The 23,781-nt window shown below is 44.6% G+C and overlaps 1 protein-coding gene across 1 annotated transcript in view; it reads right to left on the bottom strand.

Moving 5' to 3' along the window:
- The window catches only part of FGF9 (fibroblast growth factor 9), a 34,246-nt gene extending 10,711 nt beyond the window's left edge, over nt 1-23,535 (bottom strand). Inside the window, exons 1-2 of the mRNA XM_002824073.5 lie at nt 22,416-23,535; nt 13,481-13,584 (exon numbers count right to left, since the gene is read on the bottom strand). Of these exons, the coding sequence (XP_002824119.1) occupies nt 13,481-13,584; nt 22,416-22,692 (381 nt within the window). The 5' untranslated portion in view covers nt 22,693-23,535. The remainder of the gene's footprint in view (nt 1-13,480; nt 13,585-22,415) is intronic.
- Between the last annotated feature and the right edge of the window lie 246 nt (nt 23,536-23,781).

Below are 23,781 nucleotides of genomic sequence, written 5' to 3'. Positions count from 1 at the left end.
CCCATAGACTAGTGTCTGGTAAGAGTAGTAAAATAATTCAATGATCACTTAAAATGCACATCAAAGATATGCAAAAGCTGAAAATACTTCAAATTAAATATTACTCAGTAAAAGCTGAGATTAGAATGCCCTTGAAGGATCAGATTGGCAGACAACAGAGAAGAAATGGAAAGCTAAAAGGCTGAGAAGTAAAATTAAGGAAATAAGGATTCAAGAAAGACATTCTATAAAGACAATTGACTACATCTACTTTGTTCCCATGATAATCATGGGAGATATTGGAAGGGGCAGAATTTTTTTTAATGTACCAGACTTTCTATGATAGAGAAAGCAGACTAAATTCAGCACATGATTTGTAGAAATAAAAGGACAGAAAATGAAAGATTAACAAATAGAATGACAGTATAAGCTCAAAGACAGATTTTGAAAAACTAAAAGATGCACAGAGTGTCCCTAGTAGAGGCATGCTGACCTTCCAGCAACACACACACATAATCCAGTAACTGTGGGCGAGTCGATTAACATTCCCGGGGCTCCATTTTCTCCTCTGTAAAAATGAAGAAATTGCACTAAGATGTCTAAGGTCCCTGTAAGCCTAAGATTCTAGTGATTCAGTCTTGGAAACATCAAAATGTGGAAAGCAAAGTTATCCACAGTAACTCTGGAAGGACGTATTGAACAGGAAATGAAAAAGGGACTCAGTTGGAAAACAGGGAAAGAAACCAAATGAAACGGGCTGCATCACTTGCCCACTGCAGCAGGGAGGGGCAGAGGATGGAAAACACAGACTGCATTCACGCTTCCAGAAGGCGGCAGAGAATGAGATTGCTGTTTCAAGGAGGAAAGGACAGGGAAGAAGACAGCCACTTTGGCCCCAGGGGCTCTCCTTCTCTTCCCCGGGAGACCACTGGGAGGATACAGTCCTCGAAGGCATCGCTACTTCCTTGCACTTTGGGGCCTGCCGCATCCTCTTCCCAATGTTGGCCTCAATAGACAGGGCTCATTCATGAACTGTCTGCTTGACCAATAAACCCTACATCATGAACTGCCCAAAGAGAACTTACTGGGAAGAAAAGCCAAATCCCGTAAGAAACCAAAAAGTTAGCAATGTCATAGCACACTCGAATCTGGGGGAGCAGCTGGACATGAGCACAAGGCAGAGAAAACGCACCCTGAAGATCAATGATGCCAGGGACCCCTGGGCACTATGTATTTCCACGTGGCTCTTGAATTTCTCAGACACCCACAGCAGATGTCCATGTCCCCTCAGCACCCCATGTCCACCCAATACCCACAGAGAAGTCCTAAGCAAGAATGCAAGGGAGATGAAGCTGTCCCTGGTACCCTCCCCACTCCTTGGGCCCCAACTCCTAGCCCCCACTATACTCAAGTCAGCCCCGATTTCTCGGGAACTCAACCCTTATGCTGACCCCACCTTTTGATAGATTAATAGAAATGGCCCTTCCCTTCCTCAACACTACGGTGAGCTATGTCTAATTCTCTCAAGGATAAGGTGACCTGACCATCTGGTCATTCCATTCCTCCAAGACACCAAATGAATATGCTGGCATGGACCTTTTTAAAAATTGTGCCTTAACCCTGAGAGACCGTCTCTGATGACAGCATTTTGGGTGCTATGGCAGCCTGTAAGTTCACCATTTAAAAAATAATAAAGTATAATCACAAAGTAAATTAAACCCCTCATAAAAGAAATTTCTTTAATTGAGCAGATAAAATAATCATAAGCAGCATATGAGAATAAAGTATGTAAAATTAATCTTGGCAAATAAGGCTTTATTGTTGGCATTTTAATATATAATTTGAGGAATGTCATGTTTGGATCTGGAGGAAATTTTTTATTTATCTTCAGAGGCTGTGTCATGGGTCTTAATTTCGGAATTCAAACTCACAAGAAACACAGTGTCAGTGTGTCTCTTGTGTGAGTACAACATCTCTGTCACCCCCACACGCTTGGGAGCACGAGCATGTGCTGAGCAGACACAAAAGTCAAGCACTACATGTGCCAATTTGTAGGCGTCATCTTCTCTAATCCTCACAGCCCAGCTATGAAGTGTCTATCGTTAGCCCGTTCTATAGCCTCAGCTCAGAAAGAGTGAGAAGACGGCCCATGGCTGCAGGGCCAGTGAGTGACAAAGTGGTGATTCCGGGGCCTGTGCTTCCACTAACCGTACTTTATCTCCAAGTTGCAACTGGTCAGCATGCAAGTATAGACTAGAGTCTCCCATCAAAACACAGCAAAATGAAAATCAGCTTGAAAAAGAGAGAGAGAAAAGGAAAAAGAATACAAGCCAAGTCAACACAACCAGAAGAAAAATATCTGAAACACAGAAATTCACATGGAAAACCAAAGAAGGGGGAAAAAGGAAGGGAGGAAGCAAAGTTGGGAGGGAGAAAGAAAGGAAGAGAGCAGGAGAACCTAAAGCTGAGAGCAGACAGCTGATTATGTGTGAACACACAATGCAACATGGCAGCTAAATAGGCAAAAATAATTCAGGGCTACAGCAAAACAATCACGCTATGTACCATGGGGACAGGGATGTCTTTGGTACGACCTTGGCAAGTCTGTTCTTAGAATACTGCATTAAGCTCTGGGCACTTCATTACAAAGAAGCAGCAAACTTCAACAGAGATTTCAATGAAGAATTACCAAAAAAAAAAGATTAAAAGAGAATCAACTAATGTCAGGATTGTAGGCATTTACAGACAGCATGAAGAAAGACAGCTCTGAGTGTGGCTCTCACACTTAGCACCATAACTTTTTAGTCCTCGGGGGAAGCCCTCTGCAACGGAGGTGTCAGGGATGCAGACATTTTTCTCAGCCGGTTGTCACAGTGCCACTGAGGCACACCAGGCCAGCCGGCTGACAAATGATGTTTCTGAGCAAGTTCAAGTCAGTCCCTGGTGAGGGGGAGTCAGAAGGGGTGAGGCGACCAGGCCACTGCCAAAGCTGGCCCAGGACAGTGGTTCCCACTCCACTTTGTAAGGATGGAGGGCATCTCTCGGGCCAGGATGCTGAACAACAGCCCCAGAGGGGCTGCTGATGCTGACAGGGGAGGACTCTCCACATGTCAGCAAAGATGCTGCAACTAGGATAAACAGAAGCAGAGACACGATGAGGCAGATGAGACAGGGACAGAGGAAAGACCAAAGAATCCGGGGACATCCAGAAGCCTCCATGTTTCTAAACCCTGCAGCAAACTTGCCTTCTTGGCTGAAAAGCTTTCTCTACTGAGAACACCTGCCTGTTTTTCTCCATCTCCTCTGCGAATAATCCTGACATTCTCTCCTACTCCTAGAATTAAGCTCCCTCCTGCAAGCTCTCCAAGCCCCTTTTGTTTATAATTCTAACATTCATCACACCAAATCATAATTCTTGGTTTGCATGTCTGACTCTCTCAACGAAGTTGCAAGTTCTTCCTGAATCAGCTCTAAGATCACCCACATGAGGAAGTACATTTGCATTTGTAGGTACAGCTGATTCTCCTTATTTGAGGTAGTTAAGTTCTATAAAGTCTCCTAGAATACTAAACCATTGCTCCCGGGGGAAATACAGGGTTGGGTTCCTGTGAGCCTCTGGTCATAAGATTTTTGTCAGCCAACAGATACGTAACCTTGTTTTATGTGTGTTTCTGTTGAACACCTCATTTAATATCTGTTGCTGATTAATTAACATCAAACTCACAACCAGCAGCTTCTCTAACACACGTATTTGCTCCTTAAGCCGCATTACAGCCTTCTTGCGCTTAGCAACACTCGACCGCACTTCAGTATTACACTGAGGATGTTTTCTACAGCAAAATCACCAATAAAAAGCACAAAACGTGACACACGACACGAAACAGATCCCAAAAAGGACCCTTGCTTCCAGCAGAGCTGAGACAAGAACAGCGTCTTCTTCAACCTCAGCTGGGAACGTGTGCATGGATGCTACTCACATTTTTTGCCCATGACTACAAATAACCATGAAAGTCAGACAAATATTGATTTGGGGGTTACAAGTAAGTTTTAGTTAAGTAGGCGAATTCACAAAAACCAGGGTCTGTGAATAATGAGGATCAATGTATTTCCAGCACCTACAAAGCACCCAGCATGCATTATTAGTAGGTAATCAATAAGACTTGTTGACTTTGGGAAAGAAAACAAGAAAGAAGGGGTTGTGAGGTAGTGCATGAGTATGAGGGTGTGTGTGTTGTAGGTGAATGTTAGTGTGTGAGTGGGTGTGAGCAAGTGAGTGTGTAAGCACGTGGGTATGTCTGTGAATGGAAGAGTGAGCAAGTCAGTGTGTGTGAGTGAACTGTGAAAAGAATGTGTGTGAGCAAGTGAGTGTGTAAGCATGGGAGTACTTGTGTGAATGGGAGTGTGTGAACAGAAGAGTTAATGTGTACATGAGCATGTAAGCATGTATGTGTGGATGGAAGAGTGTGTGAGTGTGTGAGCAAGTGTGCGAATGAGTGACTGATTAGAGAGCGCTTCCAATTTGAGCCCTGTTCTGAATCAGGCTGTGCAACAGTATTAACTCAGGGAACCCAGAGAGACTACGCTACCCCGGAGAGAAGCAGGAAGCTCTGCAATTCAGGAACTGTCCATGACACTGAGGCTCTGGTTGAGGAGTTCTCCAGGGTTCCATGCGATGAACAATCCATTCTGAAAACAGGGGCGATGTGGGAGAGGTGAAAGGAAGGAATGCCAGGATTTAGGAGGCCAGGAGGTGGAAGAGGCAGGAAGAGCTTGGAGACGCTGGGCTTGGGCCTCTGTTGTCCCTGAAGCCACCGTCACCTTGTTATCCTTGCAGACCCTAACTTAACAAGCTGATCAGACTTCTCCAGTGTGCCTCAAGGCTCAGGATGAGGGGAAGCAGGAGTCAGCACTGTCAGCAAGCCACAGACAAGAAAGACCCTCACACAGACTGCTCAGTGAGGAATTCATTTGAAAGTGCTAATGAATTTAGAGGAGTTGCTGTCATAATGCATTCTTTCAATCATAAGACACTTAGAAGTGCAATTACTAGCATGTGGGGCTCCCTAACACTTTTTATCAAAAAAGGAACCTTATACTCAAAATCAGGAACCACAGGTCTACATGTCAACTCCTGCAGCTCTCAAATACCTATTCATGAATCAAGTACTTATCAACTAGGGTCTGCCTAGTCCATTTTTTGTAGGAAAAAAAAAAAGATGATTTGGGATCCCACTGACAATACATTCATTCGTTCAACATTCATTAGGTGACAAGTGCATGCAAGACTCGGTTTTAAGTACTGGCAGGACCATTGGAACCACAGTCACCAAGTCCCTGACTTCGCAGAGCTCTGCTTTACAAAATGGGGCAGCTTTAATAGGCATCTGACTCAGGGCTTCCCAAAACTACTCTCTCAGGCTGTCTTATCAGGCTTCTCTGGCAGGGACCGAGGCAGGGGGACTTCAGAAAATGCAGCAGTGTGAAGAGGGGAAGAGAGTAAAATCCAGCGTGGGAAAGAGGGGCATTGGGTTCGTGTGCGAAAGCTGCACCTGTCCTCAGGAAAACTCTGCTCCGGGATTCCTGAGCATGTTCCTGGGAACCCACGACAATATTCCTCCAAATTCTCATCCCAGATGGGAAATGTCTCTGCTGAGCAACTAATAAAATTTGAAATAATCCTTTCCCAAACCTGGAAAATCTCCAGACCTGTGTTCTATACTAGCTTGGGATGTTTTAAGTATGCCTTAGACAATTAGTAAATGTAGTTACCATGCTCAACACCATAACTAAAATCAAATAGATACATTATTTTAAAAGATGACTGTCCACTAACTAATGGCCAGAAGTATAGATGCTAAGGAAACAAATGAACCACTAAGTTAAAACTAGGCTACTGGAAAAAAAAAATCCTCCAAAATCACGTCTGTGTAAGAAATATTAAAACCTTGCTCCACTATATGGTTAATTCCAGTTAAAAATATTCATGTGATTAATTCTAGTAAATATATTTTTTATTTACAAAAATGGATGGCCACTTTTAACATGCATATGTATCAGACAAGATTTACTAATTTACCTACATTCAAATCCTGACTTGTCATCATCTATGTGACCTTCAACAAGTCACTAAGCCACTAAAATCTCACCTCCTCGTCTCTAAAACCAGGACGATGTATGGACTCAGTCATACAGCAGAAGCTGCCCTCCACATCATCTAAGAATTATTATTCAATTCTTTGAAAATTGGTCACGCACATATGAAACACAGCATAAGACAATGCTCAATTACTTAAAATATCTGTTGAAAACCACCCATCTCCAGAGCATGCCTGTTATCAGGTAGGTTACTAAGGAAATGAACCTATTCATCTCCTTTGTGTGAACTGCATTCTTTGTACAGGACGTGTCTGAGCGTCTCCCATCAAAGCAATCGGAACTGAACCACTACAGTGACAAATCAGAAGCTGAGTGGTCCTTGCCATGTGCTGTGGTATCCTGTTCCACGAACACATAAGGTTATTCTCCTTGTTCAAAAGTGGCTCCAGATTGCTCCTGCAGAGCACCTGATGGAGACGAGGGGGTCTCTGATGAATTGCATGGGTTGGCCTCCGTACCCAACTCTGACCCTGCCCAGAGCTTCATGCCTATGCAACGTTCTCCAACACTGGCACCGCAGATATCTAGAAGGCAAAGGGCATAATCTGCAGGGCCACAAGTTCTCTCCAAGAATGTTTTTACTTTGCCTTTCCATGTCAATGAAAAAGTACTAGAATTGTTTTAAGGGTATCCAGGAGCCCACAGATGACTATCCCACAACCACATAACTGTCCCCCAAGAATGGACTGGGGTTTAAAATTACTGTCAGTGGTACACAGTGCTACAATACTTTCACCATCAGGACCAACAGGAAAAAGAAAAGGCACACTGAGTACATCGGTGGTGTGTCTGAGATAAGTGAAGACCAGAAGAGATCATTTGTTGTCCCGGGAACTCACATAGTAAGAAGTGAGGCAGGGGAACAAGTCATCCTGAGGTGCTCTGCAGAACAGGCACCCTGAGCTCACAGGAAGCTGCACCAAGCGCCAAGGCTGCATTTACAGTGAGGCAGCATCGTCGTCTCAGTCAGGGAGCAGCTTCCTTCATATGAAATCCACTGTGTCAGTGTGCATTTTACTGATCTTGCTATTTAACTTGAATTTTGGCATATAAATGTTTTGAATTACAGTTGTCAAAGAGGTATAAGGAATTTATATCTAGTTATCTAGTTTAATGTGTGCACATATTCAAATAACATAATAAAAATAATCTAAGTCGATACAGGATTATAAGGATCTGAGATACTTCATTGTCTCCTTTTAAAGAGGTGGATATGTCCCTCAATTCTGGGACAGAGGGACCTAAAGGGCTCCTGCCTCCTGCCCCACAATATGGAACACCATGTAAGAAACTTCTTTGACTCATGTGTGTCTGCCCAGCGGAAAAAACTGCCCCAAATGAGGTATTTAAAGGAAACTTTCTGTTCTTTGGAAACAGAGTTGAAACCCATCATACCTTGGTTACTGATTACATGGAGTCATATAAACCAGGGCCCTGTTGTGTCCTTGGAAACATAACCAAACCTACTAGTAAACACCTGTTTTAAGAAGCACCTGTCAGGATGAGGCTAGGAACGGCTGCAAAGTACTGGTCTGAGGCAGTCAGCACGAGGCTGGTCCTCACTCTGCATCTACAAGTTTTGGGCCTCTGAGCAAGTCACTTAACCTCTCTCATTTTCAGTTTCAGTAGCTGACTAATTCCTGTGGAAACACCCTGACTCTACAAGTTCACAACCCTGTATCAGTGCTACCGCTATTTGATGCTCATGTACAGTAGACACTGCATGTGCGTGTTCACGACAGAGTGAATAACTGTGTCAACAAACATTTACCACATGCCAACTGCAAATAAATTGCCCTGCCTGGCCTTCAAGAAACAGAAAAGTTATAAAGCCAAAGACTCTGACTCCAAAAAATTTCATCTAACAAAGAGACCAGCAGGAATTACAATTCTGGGAAAAATAATGTAAGTGCTACAAAGGGATACAAACCAGAAATGTTAGCACCTCCCCCATCTCTGCGCCATCCTCCAGTGTCACTTTTGCAGACTCCATGCTGTATGTTCCAACATCCTTACAATGTTAGTACCTTTTTAATGAAAAGGTCAATTCCTTTTGTTAAATGCAAGCTTCTTGAAGGAGATTAATTTTTTCATGGCATTCTTTTTTAAGGAGGCATTTATTATGGTCAATTATTCTTGATGCTTTAAAGTATCTTGAAAGCCGAGCATGGCGCTCACGCCTGTAATCCCAACACTTTGGAAGGGTGAGGCTGGCAGATCACTTGATGTCTGGAATTCAAGATCAGCCCGGTCAACATGGTGAAACCTCATCTCTATTAAAAACACAAAAATTAGCCAGGCTTGGTGGTACGCACTGTAATCCCCGCTACTCGGGAGGCTGAGGCAGGAGGATGCAGTGAGCTGAGATCATGCCACTATACTCCAGCATGGGTGACAGAGTGAGACTCCATCAAAAAACGTTTTTAAGTATTTTTATAATAAACAGTTTAGATTAAGACTCTAAAAGTAATTATCAGAGCCATGCCTCTAATCTTTTTGATAAGAACAAAAGTAACCAATGTTAATGAATACTCTAATCCCTTGGCCAAGTGTGTTGTGTATGTGTGTAATCTAACATCCTCTCGAAATTTCAACCTGGCAGCGTATTTTAATTGTGACATTTGAAGGGTCATGTGACCTAACTTGCCTGCCCTTCCTTTTCTGAGGCTCCTATTTATCCCTCAAGACCCATTTTAAATGCTACCGCTCAACCCCTCCAAGCAGTTATTTAAACACTCCTCTGGGATGCCAAAACATCTGGCCATTCCCCTACTATGAGAAATTTCACACCGCCCAAATTATTTACAAGTATAACTATCTGTTTCATTGTTTTGCACTCATCGCAGTGCTAGATGAGTCAAAGCTATAAATATGAAATAAATAAGCAAATGAATGAATGGATACATGGACAAATTATCACATGAATACAATAATCAAACACCATCCCCAAGTTAAAATTATTCATGTTCTCCTTCTAATCAAATCATTATACCCATTAGCAATATAGTTTTTCTTATTTCCACATTCTAATAGGATATCAGAATCCTGTATATTTTTCTGAAGAAGTATTAACCCATTTACCTCTGACCTTTTAGATCTACTCTCAAGGTAAACCTGAAGACAAAAACAAGCAAACAAAAACTACACAGATGAAAAGAGAAAATTAATCCCAAAATAGGAAAATACGCTTTAAATGAATTTCACATTTACACATTTACTTTATAAAAGTGATTTCCCCAAATCTCCCATTTACCTTCTTTCATAATGAAATCAGTTTCTAACTGTTTAGAAAAAAAAAAAATCTCCAATTTAGTTTACCGAGCTTCATGCAACTTCACACAGATAAAGATTCCTGGAGGCTCCAAATGTTAGTGTATTTAGTAACACAACCATTGCCCGTTTCTTTCCTTCTCTCAAGCTCATCACAATGAAAATGAGATATTTTAGTCACTCCTCATTCTCACTGCCACACAAGGAATGATAACCGCAAACCCAATGGGAAATATGAGATTCCAGCCCCTGAGGAACAAGACTTTCACTCTCACCTTCCCCCTCACCTGCAGGAGGAACAGACCAAAGGGAAATAACCTGCTGCCCAGGAGCCTCCCTCCCAGCTCCTTACAAAAGAGACAAAAAGGTCTCACTGCACAAACATTTTGTGTGCACAGAGAACATCATGGGTCAGACAGAGAAGACTTGAGAAAGAAGGCTGAGAAATTCAAACTACAGAATTCTTGGGATCCATCCAGACCGGGAAGAGACATTCCAGATGTCTAACTCGAGCTCTTCATCTTACAGAAGAGGAGAAAGAGGGCCTGGTGCCTACTTCGTAGCAGATACAGAATGAGAGTTAACCATGCTCTTGACACTACATTATCTTTCCTCCAGCTTCAGCCTCATCCCCCTCGGGCCACACACACCAGAGACAACACAGGCACACACAAGCCAATTATGCATAGAAATGGAAGATGGTGATTCCTCCTTCAACTGGAGACCTAAATACACAGTAGCCATACAAGGGAGATACTGTGAGGCCACATCTATGCATCCGATGAGGGACAGAAATAATCATAATTTTTAATTCAGTTCAACCCAATGAGCGTTCATTGAGCACCTACTATGTACAAGAGCCATTGCTGTGTGTTAGGAAACCTTCAAAAAAAAAGAATGTGGTCCATGCCCTTTAGATACATTAGGGAATAGAGAAATACAATTGACCACACTGTAAACTGTACTGTGACTTATGTAATAATGGGAACAAAGTATTCCTAGGGCCCAAAGGAAAACACAAGAAATGCTAACTAGAATAAATAGGATTAGAACTGGGGGTGTAATGAAGGTTTTGCAGAAGAAGTAATATTTCCATTGAATTTTAAATAAAGAGTCCTGCTTCTTCAGGTGGAGAAGGCAAGAGAAAGGCATCTGAGAGAGAAATTCACTTGGCCACAAGTATAAATCAGACTGCATGATGTGTTTGGAAAACAGCAAATAGACTCGAGTTGCATAGGCAAAGAGGCACACGTGATGCTCCTGGCAAAGCAGATCCAAGCAGCGGTTCATCCTAAGCATTGGATGCCACATTAAAGAATGTGGGCAGTATCCTTCAAAAGCAAGTATTTGAAGGGATCTCTACACACAAATGACACTCCTGTCTGGGTTTTGAAGGTACTTCTGCCATCAGTGTGGAGAATGGATTGGAGACAAGACTAGGGATGCAGGAAAGCAGCTGAAGACGTTTCCACAAGGAAAGCATAATACGGAAAAGTGTCTCTCGCAGCCACCTTTCCTCGGAGCAGTTTCCATGCCTGGGCACTCTTCATGTGAGAAGGTGTGCACTTCTCAAGCACACATGGAAGAAGAGCCATTTTACTCTTTGTTTCATTGCCCTTTGCCTGGCTGGGACTCCATGACTGGACTGTTGGCAAGATGTGCGGCTGTATGGCAGTGGTGACAAGTCTACTCCTGCCCACGCACTGTGTGTGTGCTCAAAAAGCCCAAGGTGAGGCAGCCAGGAGCCACAGAAAACCTAAGAAGACAGCTGGGCTTCCCAGAAAAGGGGAAAGATGGTGCTCTCCAGCTGTCTACCTGGCTGCCGTGTCCCACAGTATTGTCACTGGCACTCCGTGCGTCTACACTCAGTGTCCCTATTATGCTGCCCCAAGCACTGTGCTAGGAACTGGGGTGTGCCACACAGGAAGGCATGAGTAAGAAACCATTTAAATCATCCAGAAGGAGAAATGAGACTCAGCCTGGGCAACAATCCTACCAGCAGCTTTACTGAACACAAAATTAGACATGCTCTCCTTGTCAACCAATAAACCACAGGAGTCTGAATCATGCTGGTGATTTCATCTGAAAGACTGGTCAGCTCTCAACCGGGAAAAATTCAGAGGGGTGTGCAAGGTGATCCTTGGAGTGGGGAACAAATCGTAGGGCCCCTATTTAGGTTTCCTCATTCATTCTATTCTTTAAAATTGTTTCCTTAGCTGTATCTCTTATAAAATAACATATATAAAGTATACTTTGAGATATACAATTTTAAAATAATTTAATATTTGAGATGCACACTCAAATTAAGTATATTTATTTGAAATGCATATGTTGAGATGCATATTCAAAAAAAATTTTTTTGGTGGGGATACGTGATCAAAAAATTTGGAGGCCACTGTGATAAAGTTCCATCTACACACTAAAACTCAGAACTTCTCATCTACACACACAAAAAAAGCATTTTATTGAGTTCAACTGTGACCCACTCAAACCCACATTACATACCTAAAAGTAAAAAAAAAAAAAAAAAACACTGAAGTTGTGACAAAAAGGAACATCATTTTCTATTTTTTTAATGTAAGTTTACTTTATCTTGTATCTTATCTTTCTTCACACTTAAAGGTATTCACAAAAGTTGTGTAGGGAGTTAATAATTTTGCCTAAACCATCCACTGTGTTTAAAAAGCTAAAGTCAATCCTATATTTACAAATACATTTTAGCATTTTATATATATGTGTGTATCTATATATACATATTTTTACAAGCCTAATGGTAGAAAATTTTATCTAGAAAAATTTTTGCCCTTCATTTCTGTGTATTGAGAACTCCAAAACTTTTCTCATTCTAAGCTTCTTTTCATTTTCAACTTTTTGTAAACTAAAGTTCTCATATTTCAGAAAACATGGATTAAATTCTCATTTGACCACCAGTAATTGCAATAATAAATTACTTTGGGAGACCAAGGCAAGAGGATCACTTGAGGCCAGGAGTTCAAGACCAGCCTGAGCAACACAGCGTGACCTTGTCTCTACAAAAAAAAAAAATGGTCATTAACCACGTGTGGTGATGCACACCCATAGTCCCAGCTACACAGGAGGCTGAGGCAAGAGGATCTTCTGAGCCCATGAGTTCCAGGCTGCAGTGAGCAATGATTACACCACTGCACTCCAGCCTGGGCAACAGCAATACCCTATCTCAAAAAAAAAAAAAGAAAGAAAAGAAAGAGAGAAAGAAACACTAAAGATTAATTTCATTACAAGTTTGAATGTTGGAAACCCAAGTTAGTATATATTATTCATACTTATACATTCAGCAAAAATTTATTAAGTCCCTGCTGCGTACCATGCACTGTGTTTTAGGTACTGCATTAATAGGAGTAAAGTGATACCATGATGGAAAGTTAGTCCCCGCCACAGAGTGGAAGAGTAGACTTTGTCTCATTCACACCTCAGCACCTAGAACAGTGCCTGTCTGGCACCTGGCAGAGCACAATAAATACTTCTTCACTGTCTCCCATGAGGACTTTACAACCTAGTGGCGATGGGGAGTGGGAAAAAAGAAATTCATAACATTTGCAAATAATTACAATATCGTAATATTCTTATTCGCATACAAAAATATCTGACAACAATTTCCATCTCCCTTCTTCTCTGCATAATGAAAATCTTGGATGTAGCTCAGAGAGAGTTTAGATTCACTGCATGGTCTATTTCTAGTTTTAATTACAATGCTTGGCAAAGCTTAGGAGGAGATCATTTCAATTCATTTCAAAAATAACTCTCATTCAATACAAGGAGATGGGATTTTTCACACTTGTAAATTTTTTTATTTACTTGATAATTAAGATGGTTTGGCATATAAATAAAGCATTTTCTTAGCAACTTTGGTCTAGTGAAGATGCAGAGCTGTTTATCTATTAATAAAAATAAAATGGCTTTCCTCAAAAAGTAAAAACTTACACTCGCCTTCCAAACAGACTCAGTTGCATTTCTGGCCCTTTTTAATCCAGAGAAAAGACAGCTGTTCAAATCAAACATGGAGCATAAAGCTGGATGAAGTCCCTCCAGTACTTACTGATCCATATAGCTCCCCCTTCTCATTCATCCCGAGGTAGAGTCCGCTGTCCACGCCTCGAATGCTGACCAGGCCCACTGCTATACTGATAAATTCCAGAATGCCTGTAGACAAAGGGTAGAAGGCAGAGGACAGGTCAGATCACGGAGCATGTCCTTAGAGTCTCAGCATCCCTGGGGTTTTGGAGAGGACACTGAGCCCAGCTCCCCACTTGGATAACCCCGCACTAGTTAAAGAAGTGTCTTCTCTTTGAAAATCACTGTGTAAAAGAATTGATTTTCAACTAAATTCTATCTTATAATGATACAAAACTACTTACCAACATGACTTACACAATAAACAAAACATTTTAAAAATTAAAAAGTTAGTATCTACATAGATATGCTAAGAATAGGACAGAAAAACCAGTGTGTACATAATCTAATTAACTTAAAAGAGTAGAATTTAAGACAAAGACAATCTACGTCCACTTTGTAAACATGAAGTTAAGCATCTGTCTGTGATTCTCTTATTTTGAGAGACATAAGACCATTCACAAACAGAATACTTTTTTTAAAAAAGACAACCTATTTCCACTTTATAAACATGAAGTTAAGTATCTGTGTGTGAGTATCTTGCTTTTGGACTTCCCAGCCTTTAGAACTGGGAGAAAGAAATACCTGTTTAAGTAGCAAAAAAAAAAAAAAAAAAGTTTTCTGTTTAGAGAATAGTCTCTCAAAATAAGAGAATGAAGTGCTAACTAAAGCCTTGATTGGTTTATACAGAAAATTATCCAGCTCTCTATTGTGTTAACTTTTTTTAACTCTATCTAGAAAACTAAAACTGCCCACATACATCCCAAATATTTTTGCTTAAACAAAGTATTGGTTTTTGCTATACTTATCTAAAACTCAAAGAGATAGTTAAGCAATTAAAACAATAATATTCTGCAGAGATAAATACTGCTCTTGATTTAAAGTAGGCATGGAATGCTGTATTCCAAAATCAAATCAACACAATGATCTTATTTTACTTCCTTCTTTCCCCTTGCTTACCTCACTAAGAATAACACCTAAACTGGGCATAAATCCAGAATTTTATGGCCACACAACAGCAGTTTCAATTTCTGTAACTATAGTGTGGTTATAAGATGATTAGCTCACAGTATATTTAGGACACTGCTAATTTTTTTTTTTTTCTTTTTGAGATGGAGTCTCGCTCTGTTGCCCAGGCTGGAGGGCAGTGGCACGATCTTGGCTCACTGTAAGCTCCGCCTCCCGGGTTCACACCATTCTCCTGCCTCAACCTCCCGAGTAGCTGGGACTTCAGGCTGGGACAGCCACCAAGCCAGGCTTTTTTTTCTTTTTTTTTTTTTTTCTTCTGTATTTTTAGTAGATACAGGGTTTCACCGTGTTAGCCAGGATGGTCTCAATCTCCTGACCTCGTGATCCACCCGCCTCGGCCTCCCAAAGTGCTGGGATTACAGGCGTGAGCCACCACGCCCGGCCGGACACTGCTAATATTATTTGTACTCAGCCATTTTTTCCTTTTTATTGTAAATTAAAGTGCTACATTTTATGTAGACCTTACATTAATGCATATCAAATATTGAGTTCTTGTTTTAAAAATACTTTCAAATATTAAAAATTTTACTTACATTTAAGAGTTCAGAAAAAAACTTAGGGTAACAATGTGCTATAGTCAGTCTCATGTGACCAATAAAAAAGCACTTACATGAATTTTTCAACAATTAATTTTGCAACTCTCACAAAATACACTGGTACTGCAATCAAAAGAAGACATGAACAGCATAAATCTAATAAAGGATTAACTCAAGAGGAAACTATTCCAAGGTGATGTAAAAAAGAAGAGCTATTTCTTCTAAAGGGGTATTCCTAATTCTTTTATAAGGACAAAATGTAACAAATTTATCTTGTGCTTAATTTAATTATTTTAATAGGATGTTAAACAGTATATTTAAAAAAGTGAAATTACAAATTGTGTTTTGAATCTAATAATCTATGACTCTATGATGGAAAATACATCTAAAAGAAGCCAGTTTATTACTAGCCTTCCCTACTTCCAAAGCAAATGGGAATATAAATAAGGCAATATTTCCATGAGATTCATTTTTCATGAGATGCACTCCCTTTTCGATGCATTTTATTTCATTGTACTATTCTTCTGAGTCAAAATAATTAAAATTGTGGCATTTTATTATTATTAGCAGTCACATGTATGTGAATATCTTCTTAGTTACCTGAAAGCACACCAAAATGTGGGTCATACATACCCTGAAATTAATGTAAGGAGTTAATTAATGTTCAATTTTTGTTGTAAGATGAAATGCAGAAACATTTGGCCCCTTTTGAGGTCTGAATGATTTAATTTACCAGGTCAATAAGGAAAGATTTAATCATAAAACTAAAAAATATTTGCAGCTTCTAAGGGAGCATGTGATGATCTTTCTGTTTTCCCTGCACATGGAGTAGCTGAGGACTAATAATGAATATTAGCCAATGTTGCCCATCAGGTCCAACAAAGAATAAGGTGCATGTGATTTCACAAAACCTTTTCTCTGCCTGGTCCGCAGAACATCAAGAAAAAAAAATAACAGCAGCAGCAATGATAATTGTAATAGTGAAAATTCTTGAGCATTTAGTCTATGCCAAATGAGAGGCCTTCTCTCATTTAATCCCCAGAACAACTCTAGGCATTACAATATTCTAATCCCCAGTGTACAAATGGGGAAATTGAGGTTTAAAGAGGTTAATAATTAGCCCCCAAGCAATTGGACTCCAAAACCTATTTCCTTAACTATTATGCACATCTTACATTTGGTTTTACCTTTTTTAATGTTTCTGTGATTTCTGTACCATTTTCATATAGCTGAGTTCTGCAAGTATTATTATTATATAATTTAGAAATGAAGATATTAAGATATCTATCTAGTTTCTTTTTCTGGCATTGACAAGACAGCTGTAATTCATATTCGTTCACTTTTTCATTCAAGAAGCTATTATTGAGGGATTATTATAAGCCAAGCACCATGCCATTTATTGAGTATATAAAGATGAACCGGATATAGCCTAGGTCCTATTACCCTCAAATTTTTGCTCACCATCTGTTGGGAAGAAGGACACGTAAACAGATAAATATAACAACAGTGTGGCAAATGCAGTTGAGAGGGAGCTGTTCAGGGTATGGGCAGTCCAAAGATGGGCAGCTCATCTGGGTTTCTGAAGGCAAGTCAGAGGCTTCCCAAGAAAATAAATACCTGAGATAAGTCTCCAAAAAGCTATCCAAGCAAGAAGAAACTACCTAGAGACCCCAGGTGGAAAAGATTTCATCACCTCAAACCATCACCCATTTCTATGCAGTTCCTTAAAAATAGAGACGTCAAAATAACAGCCCAGCTTTTTATGTGGTCACCTCAGTGATGCAAGGACAAGCAGACCACCTGAATGTAGGAGTCACAGTCATTCTCCCCCATGCAAAGAATTCCACTGTTGTAAGGTCAGGAAGATCTGGCAACCCCGCAACAGGATCCCACCCCAACCAGACCAGAAACCTCATCATTCCTGGTACCCTCTTGTCCACAATAAATTCTATAACCTCAACCAGGTCCATTCACCTCTCTCTGGGGTGGAGCTGGTGCCAGGCAAGTGCTTCCAACTACACTCCCTGAGTACAACCCACTCCACATGTTATCTGCTCACATGACTGGGCAGCAGAGGGGGCTGGATCAATAACAGCCAGAAGCCTTCTGTGCAGAGACATCTGAATGTTTAATGATCAAGGAGACAGAAAGGGAAAGAAGGAAAGAGCAAAGAAAAGAAGGAAGGAAAAGGGGAGGAAGAAGGGAGGGAATTATGAGATTGTGCCTAAAATTAGAACTGTGGCACACACATGTGTACCATGGCAGCCTGTCGCTCATTTTGGGCAGACACAGCCTTGACATCCTTAGCTCAGAAGGCCCACAGTAATGGGTAGTGATAGGGTGACATGGGAAGCACAGGGTCGATGACTGCTGTCATTTCTTTGTTCTCTTCCACAGCAGTCAACAGTTCCAAATGAGGACATGCTCATTGGGACGCCACTGGATTTGATGAGGTGTGAGATCATCCACGGTCCTTGAGAGACCAGGTCAATGCCTGGACTATTTCAGGAAAATCACCACACCGGACCTTCCTCATTGCCCCAGACTCACTTTTAGTGACTATCCCCAGAGCTGATGGGCTGCCCCAGTTCTGTTCACATGGACCATTATCCCAAAGCTGGCACCGCCCCCTAGAGCCCATCTGTGCTGGGCCTCACCTCCAAGGCCATGCAAGGCAGCGGGAGGGCAAGGCAGTCAGAGTTGCTCCACTCTGGCCCTCATGACATGGTTCTCTGACCTAAGAGCCCCCAACACATTACAGAACCGCACTCTTCAGACCACACAAATGTATGCAGACTGTCGAGAGGGGCAGGGCATGAGGCTGCAGAAAATTCATGATTAAGCCTCTTCCCTGCAGAGCTTCCTGCTCACCCAGAGAAGCTCGAACCAGGGCTGCCAGATCAACCATCTCAGATCCTGCACTGGGGTAAGTTCGGATCTGTAGCAACTTGAGCATATCTCATAGAGTTTATATAGGAAATGACTAACTGAATGGGAGTTATAACTCCACTAATTTTTCCAGAACCTGAAGCAATCCTAAAACCATCTCCTTAAACACCCAGTGTTTTCCTGAGACATTGAAGAGTCAGATACATAGAACAGAATTAAAGTTCAAAACCCTGGAAATAAGTTTTAAACACCTGTTTAAAAAAAATCATACTATCATATTTCTCCCCTCTAGTAAAACCTTCACCTGACCCCCCCTTTGAATGGAAGCCCCAGTTTGGGTGCTCATCTGAGGTCCTGATGAAGACAGGCCTTTCAGAGCTACCTAACCCCAGCCAAAAAGGGAACAGACTTCGGTTTCCCAAGCAAGTTAAATAGCAGATCAGGCCCAGCGTTCATGTTTTTATTATTTTACATTACTATTTCCCCAAATGATTTTCTGCTCACATTTTTGTCCATCTAGCAAGGCTGGAGCGCTTTAAAAGTGAGCTATATATATAGGTATATAGATATACAGATGAAACAAGACATCTCGCTCCCCCAGCCTACTGCACAGAGATACAATTGCGAGTTCCTTTTCTCCTTGTTCAATTTTATCTCCACACCACCAACCCGAGGGGAAAAAAAAAAAAAGGCTCCTTCAAGGTCCCACCTAAGTTGTCACCTCTGCAGCTCCTGCTGGAACAGTAAGACTCCCCCACCCCCACGTCCTCTGCACTGCCGCTGCTGTGTCACTGCCAAGCTTGCCAGCAGCTGCAGTCACCTGCGGCTGTATGGGGGCGGCAAAAATCCTTTTTCCAGCACGTTTCCTTCTGCTGTTTGATTTCAGGTAGAAAATGCACCTTCTATTTTAATCAAAGTGTAAACCCACCCCACCCCCCACCTACAGTTACTCTTTTCTAGAGAAACTGAGTGTGAGGACGAAGTCCCCAGAGGGGGACCGGGCTGCGGAGGAGAGGCTGCTGCCGGAGGAGGAGGGCCGAAGGTGAGGCCGCAGCGGCGCGCGGGAGCGCCAGGTGTGCCAGAGCCGGGGCGCCGCAGCCCCCTCGCCCCCTCCCGGCGCCTGTGCCCTCCCTCCGCCCTCCCCGCGCGCGCCGCGGGGTCCTAGCGGCGCCGCGGCCTCGTTCCGGGCGGGGCTGGGAAGGCGAGGGTAGGAGGCTCCCGGCACACGCACCACCGCTCTGCGGAGGTTGCTAATATTGGGACCTGCCGCAGCGGCAGCAGCGGGAGACCGCGGCACTGCTGTCACCCCGGGGGCCCGCTTCTCACTGCAACCGGATAAAAGACTTAAATAACCCTCCTGCCTCACCCTGCTTCCCCACCCCCACTGCGCACAGCCACCCACTCAACTCCATCCCAGCCAGAGTGAGTGGCACAGCGGAGCGCCAGGGCGCCCTTCCCCCTCGGCCGACGCCAGGCCGACGGGCTAGCTAGCGGCTCGGCGCCCCCAGTCCCCAACCTGGGCCGGGGCTTCCGCTCCCCTCCCATCCAACCCTACCCCTAGCCCCTCCCCCCAGCCCCCACATCCCCCCTAACACTGTACCGAGAGCGTCTAAGGAGTGGAGATGCCACTTCCTTGACAACACCTTTCTCTGACCTCTAGGGGTGAGGAGTCTAGCTTTTTGTTTAACGGTCTCTATTGAGCCACTGTAGCCCGCCGCGGTCCTCATCCGCTCACCCTAGAATGCGCCTCTCCTGCCCTCCCCTCCCGCGTGGCCCCTGTCCTTGCATCCGCGCTCTCCCCAGTGGCAGAGTTACGAGATTTCTAATGACTCGATTGCATGTGGCAAACGTCCTATCCTAAAGGTGACTGCATCAAAAAAAAAAAGATCATGGAGGGAAGGCGTGCGTGAAGAAACCCCAACTAGGACATCCCATAATCTCTGCACACCAGGGCCCAGTCGTGCTGCACCGGAGTTTTAACAGGGTCTCTCAAAGACAGGCTCGGCTGATCCACACAATAAAACCGGCTCAGGCCCGCCGCGGCGCCCCTGCAGCCGTGCGCCCCCGCCGCGCTTCCGCGCACACCCCGGGCTCCCCCGGCTGTGAAGCCGGAGCGGAGGCGGGGGCGCGGGAAAGCCAGATCGCGATCGGCGAGCTCGCGAGCTCTGCTCTCGGAAAGCGGTTAACAATAGCACGCCGCCCCCTCCGCCCGCCTCCGCGGCCCTTTGTCCCCCCCACCCCCACTCCTTCCCCTGCGGCTCCGGCCAGGGTCCCCCGACCCACCTCCCGGGCACCACGGAGCCCTTCGAGTCTCCAAAACCGGGCTACGTGCTTCAGAAGAAGGACACGGAATGGGACAGGGGAGCTCAGGGGTCCGACCTCCAGCCCGTCCTCTGTCCCCGCCACCAACTCTCCTGCCGTTGCGCGCGCCTCCAGCCGTTCCCACACCGCAAACCACCGCGCAGCCCGGGGCGGCGGCTGTCAGCCCCGCCAGACCCACTCTCAAACACAAAGAGAAATCGAAGGGGCTCAACTTGGGCCAAAATGAAAAACCGGATTCCCTAAACGCGGCCAGAAGTGTGTCAGCCCCTGCCTGCCACCCCCCGGCCCCCGTGGTCCCCGCAGCACTGAAGGGCGCACCCGAGCCGGGCGGAAAGGGAGCCGGAACGCGAGCGCGTTTAGGACCGCGCGGAGCCGGCCGGGCAGCCGCTAAGTGCGCCGCGGGGCCCGGGCGGCCGAGCGGGCACCTGCCGGCCGCGAGCGCGGGAGGGCTGGAGCTCCGGCCGCCTGGCACACCTAGGCCGGCCGCCCACGCCGCTTGCTTCGGTCGGCGCGGCCCCGACACCCTGAGGGTGGCCGCCGCGGCCCCGGACACACTCGCTCGCCCACCCAGGGCCGCCCACTGCCTGTTGTTCTGGTATCGAACGCTAGGCAGGGTGGCAGCCCTTAAAGAGGCCAGATGGAAACAGCACTTTTAGTAAAGTTTAGTCTTCTCTTTGCGACAACCAGAATCTACCTTTACTTCTGGGGTGGGGAGGGGATAGTTATATTTCAACTGAATAATTGCAAAGCAAAGAGCTATAACTTTTTTTAAGCAGCGAGTGGAGACGGCCAGAGCAATTTCACACTACTAGGCTCAGCTGTGGGCTTAGGCTCAGGGGTGAGCACGAGGAGCAAATCCTGGGCCTCTTGGATCTGGGACCATCCCCAGTCCAGGCCTAAGTCCTCCTCACCTTCTGGCATCATCCGCAGCCGCACGAAGCTAAACATACAGTTTAGATTGTGTTCAACATCTGGCACTAAAGCATGAGGAAGAAAAATCACCGCAGGACTTTGTTTTTTACGACCTAGTTTAAGTGTTGTCAGGTGGGTTCACTCAGAAGTTAACTCCTTCCAACAGTCTAGTTGCCCAAACTGGCGCTTAATTTTTTTTTTTTTTAAGTAAGGAAAAAACTCAAGAGTCCACCCAATTGGGACTGTGTTAGCTGACTTCGTGCCGTTGGGCTCAGGGCGCCCCGGCAAGCACGTGTGTGCAGGCATAAAGTGGGCAGAGCCACCAGCCCTCGAGTCTGCAGCCCTCAGTGCTGAGTCACAAATACCCTCCGCTGAAAAATGAAATCCTCGGAATGCCCTTTAAAATTTAGCTCGCAGCGTTTGCACTCGCGCACACACTCACACCAGAGAGCCACGCAGGAGACCTACACGGGCTGCACACTATGGAAATTTAAAAGCAGAGGTTATCACTTGATAGCTGGAAGGACAAAAACCCCTGAGCGTCCTGCCTCTTCCCAAGTCATTTTCCCCCAAGCCTCTGCCCCTGCTTTTCACGGAGCCTAAAATATGACTTTAGTCCTCCCAACAGGACAATCCGTCAGCAACCTTCGCCTATGGGGCTTTTAGACCCTCACAGGGGGGAATAAACAATGCGCTTAATATGCAATTCAAGCAGTATACTTACTAGAGGAAAGGGGGAAAGGAAAAAAAACCTTAATTTGGGTACAAGATACCCACTGCCTTCAAGAAACTGCATTAAGTTCTTAGTAGTTAATGATTAAAGGTTTAAACTCGTGCAATCAGTCCATTCAAAAGAAACTTCCTAAACCAGTGTATCTGATGCAAAAGAACTGGAAACTTGTATTATATTTATAAATTATGCCCCCCTTTAAATTAAAAGTAGGGGGCCTTTCAGTGTATACTTGCATCAGTGCCAGCAGCAGATCTGCAATTCCGGAGGCATTTTTTTTTCGGAGCTGGCAAGACAGAGAGAGAGAGAGAGACAGAGATACAGAGAAAGAGGGGAGGAGGGGAGAACCCTTCCCACGTCCCCCCACCCGGCCACCACCTTCTTGGTAGTTATAATTTCAACATGTCATCTCATGGACACTAAAGGGTTAATGGTATACCTACCAAATCGGCTGTGGTCTTTCCTGGTTCCCTGGATAGTACCATTGGGGAAGATTTCTAAGTGAAATCCAGTCCTGCAGTATAGCTGCCTCCGCCTGAGAATCCCCTTTAAATGATCCAAGTCCGTGACTGCGGGTCCCCTGGGGAGACCCCCTGCTTCGGACTGACCCAGGTGGTCACTTAACAAAACCGGGCTGTCCACCGGCAACACGGGCACATTCCCAAACGGTACCGCATCCTGCACACCGAAATAGTTCCCAACTTCACCTAAGGGAGCCATCAGAGGACTCGGCTTTCGGAGCACAAGAATAAACAATAATGATGGTGTCAACCCAGGAGATATTAGGCGAGGTATATCCAACTCCCCTCCCTTACTGCAGTTGCAGAGAGAGAGAAGAAAAAAGGTTCTTTTCTTCAATCCATTAAATGCATAAATAAAAGTAATCTGCTGTTTCACTGGCACAGGTTCAAGGTCAAACCACTGATAGTCTAAGAAACCACCACTTTATACTCACACACTGACATACTGATAAACATATCTATGTATCTCTATAGATAGATCCCCAGCTCTTAGCAGGCAGGAAGGTCTTCATCCCATCCGACCGTAATAAGGAAAAAAAATCCGTAGTTTCTCCATTTGGTTTGAGATCAGAATGACCATAGCAACTTAAATGCCTAGGCGTTATTATAGGGATTTTTAAGATGCACGGGCTACGTCAGAATTTACGGATCCTGACTCCAGGAAGGCATGCGCTGTTTTTACTCTCTAACCGACTCTGCAGACATCAGCATGAATCCTTCAAGGGGAAAAAAAAATCTCACGTTGGTGACGGCGACAAATCTCCCCTCCCGGTCCCCCCTCCAAAAAATGATAATAATAATAATAAAACAAAAAGAAGAAGAAACTTTAGGCGTCCAAAGCTAGTATCCAGGATTCTCCAGAGGCTCGGCAGATGTCCATTGGCTTAGAACGGGTGGCGAGCGGCGAGCGAGGACAGCCGCGTCCGGGAGCTCGCGTGCCGCCCAGGCTGCCGCGAACAGGTGTTGCCGCGCCGGCTCGCGGAGCGTTGTAGCCGGGCGGAGCGCTCCTCCTGCGCAGCCCCCGCCGGCGCGCAGAGTGGCGCAGGCAGCGGCATTGGGCTGGGTTTAAGGTAGCGCCGCGGCCGCCCGGGCTCCCCGCGGTCCTAGCGCCCGGCTCACTGCCCGCGCCGCTCTGCGGCAGGAGAGATGCGGCGCGCCAGAGCGCAGGACTTCCTGGGAGGCAGCCGAGGAGCCCTGGCTTTACAAAGAAAAGCAAATGAAAGATGCACTTCGAGAGGCGGAAGGAAGAAACCCTGAGTCTCCCGAGACTCAAAGTTCTCCTGCAGAA

The sequence above is a fragment of the Pongo abelii genome, chromosome 14, assembly GCF_028885655.2.
Source record: "Pongo abelii isolate AG06213 chromosome 14, NHGRI_mPonAbe1-v2.0_pri, whole genome shotgun sequence".
Taxonomy (NCBI): domain Eukaryota; kingdom Metazoa; phylum Chordata; class Mammalia; order Primates; family Hominidae; genus Pongo; species Pongo abelii.
The sequence above is the reverse complement of the archived record's forward strand: the minus strand, read 5'-3'. Positions and strand labels throughout refer to the sequence as shown.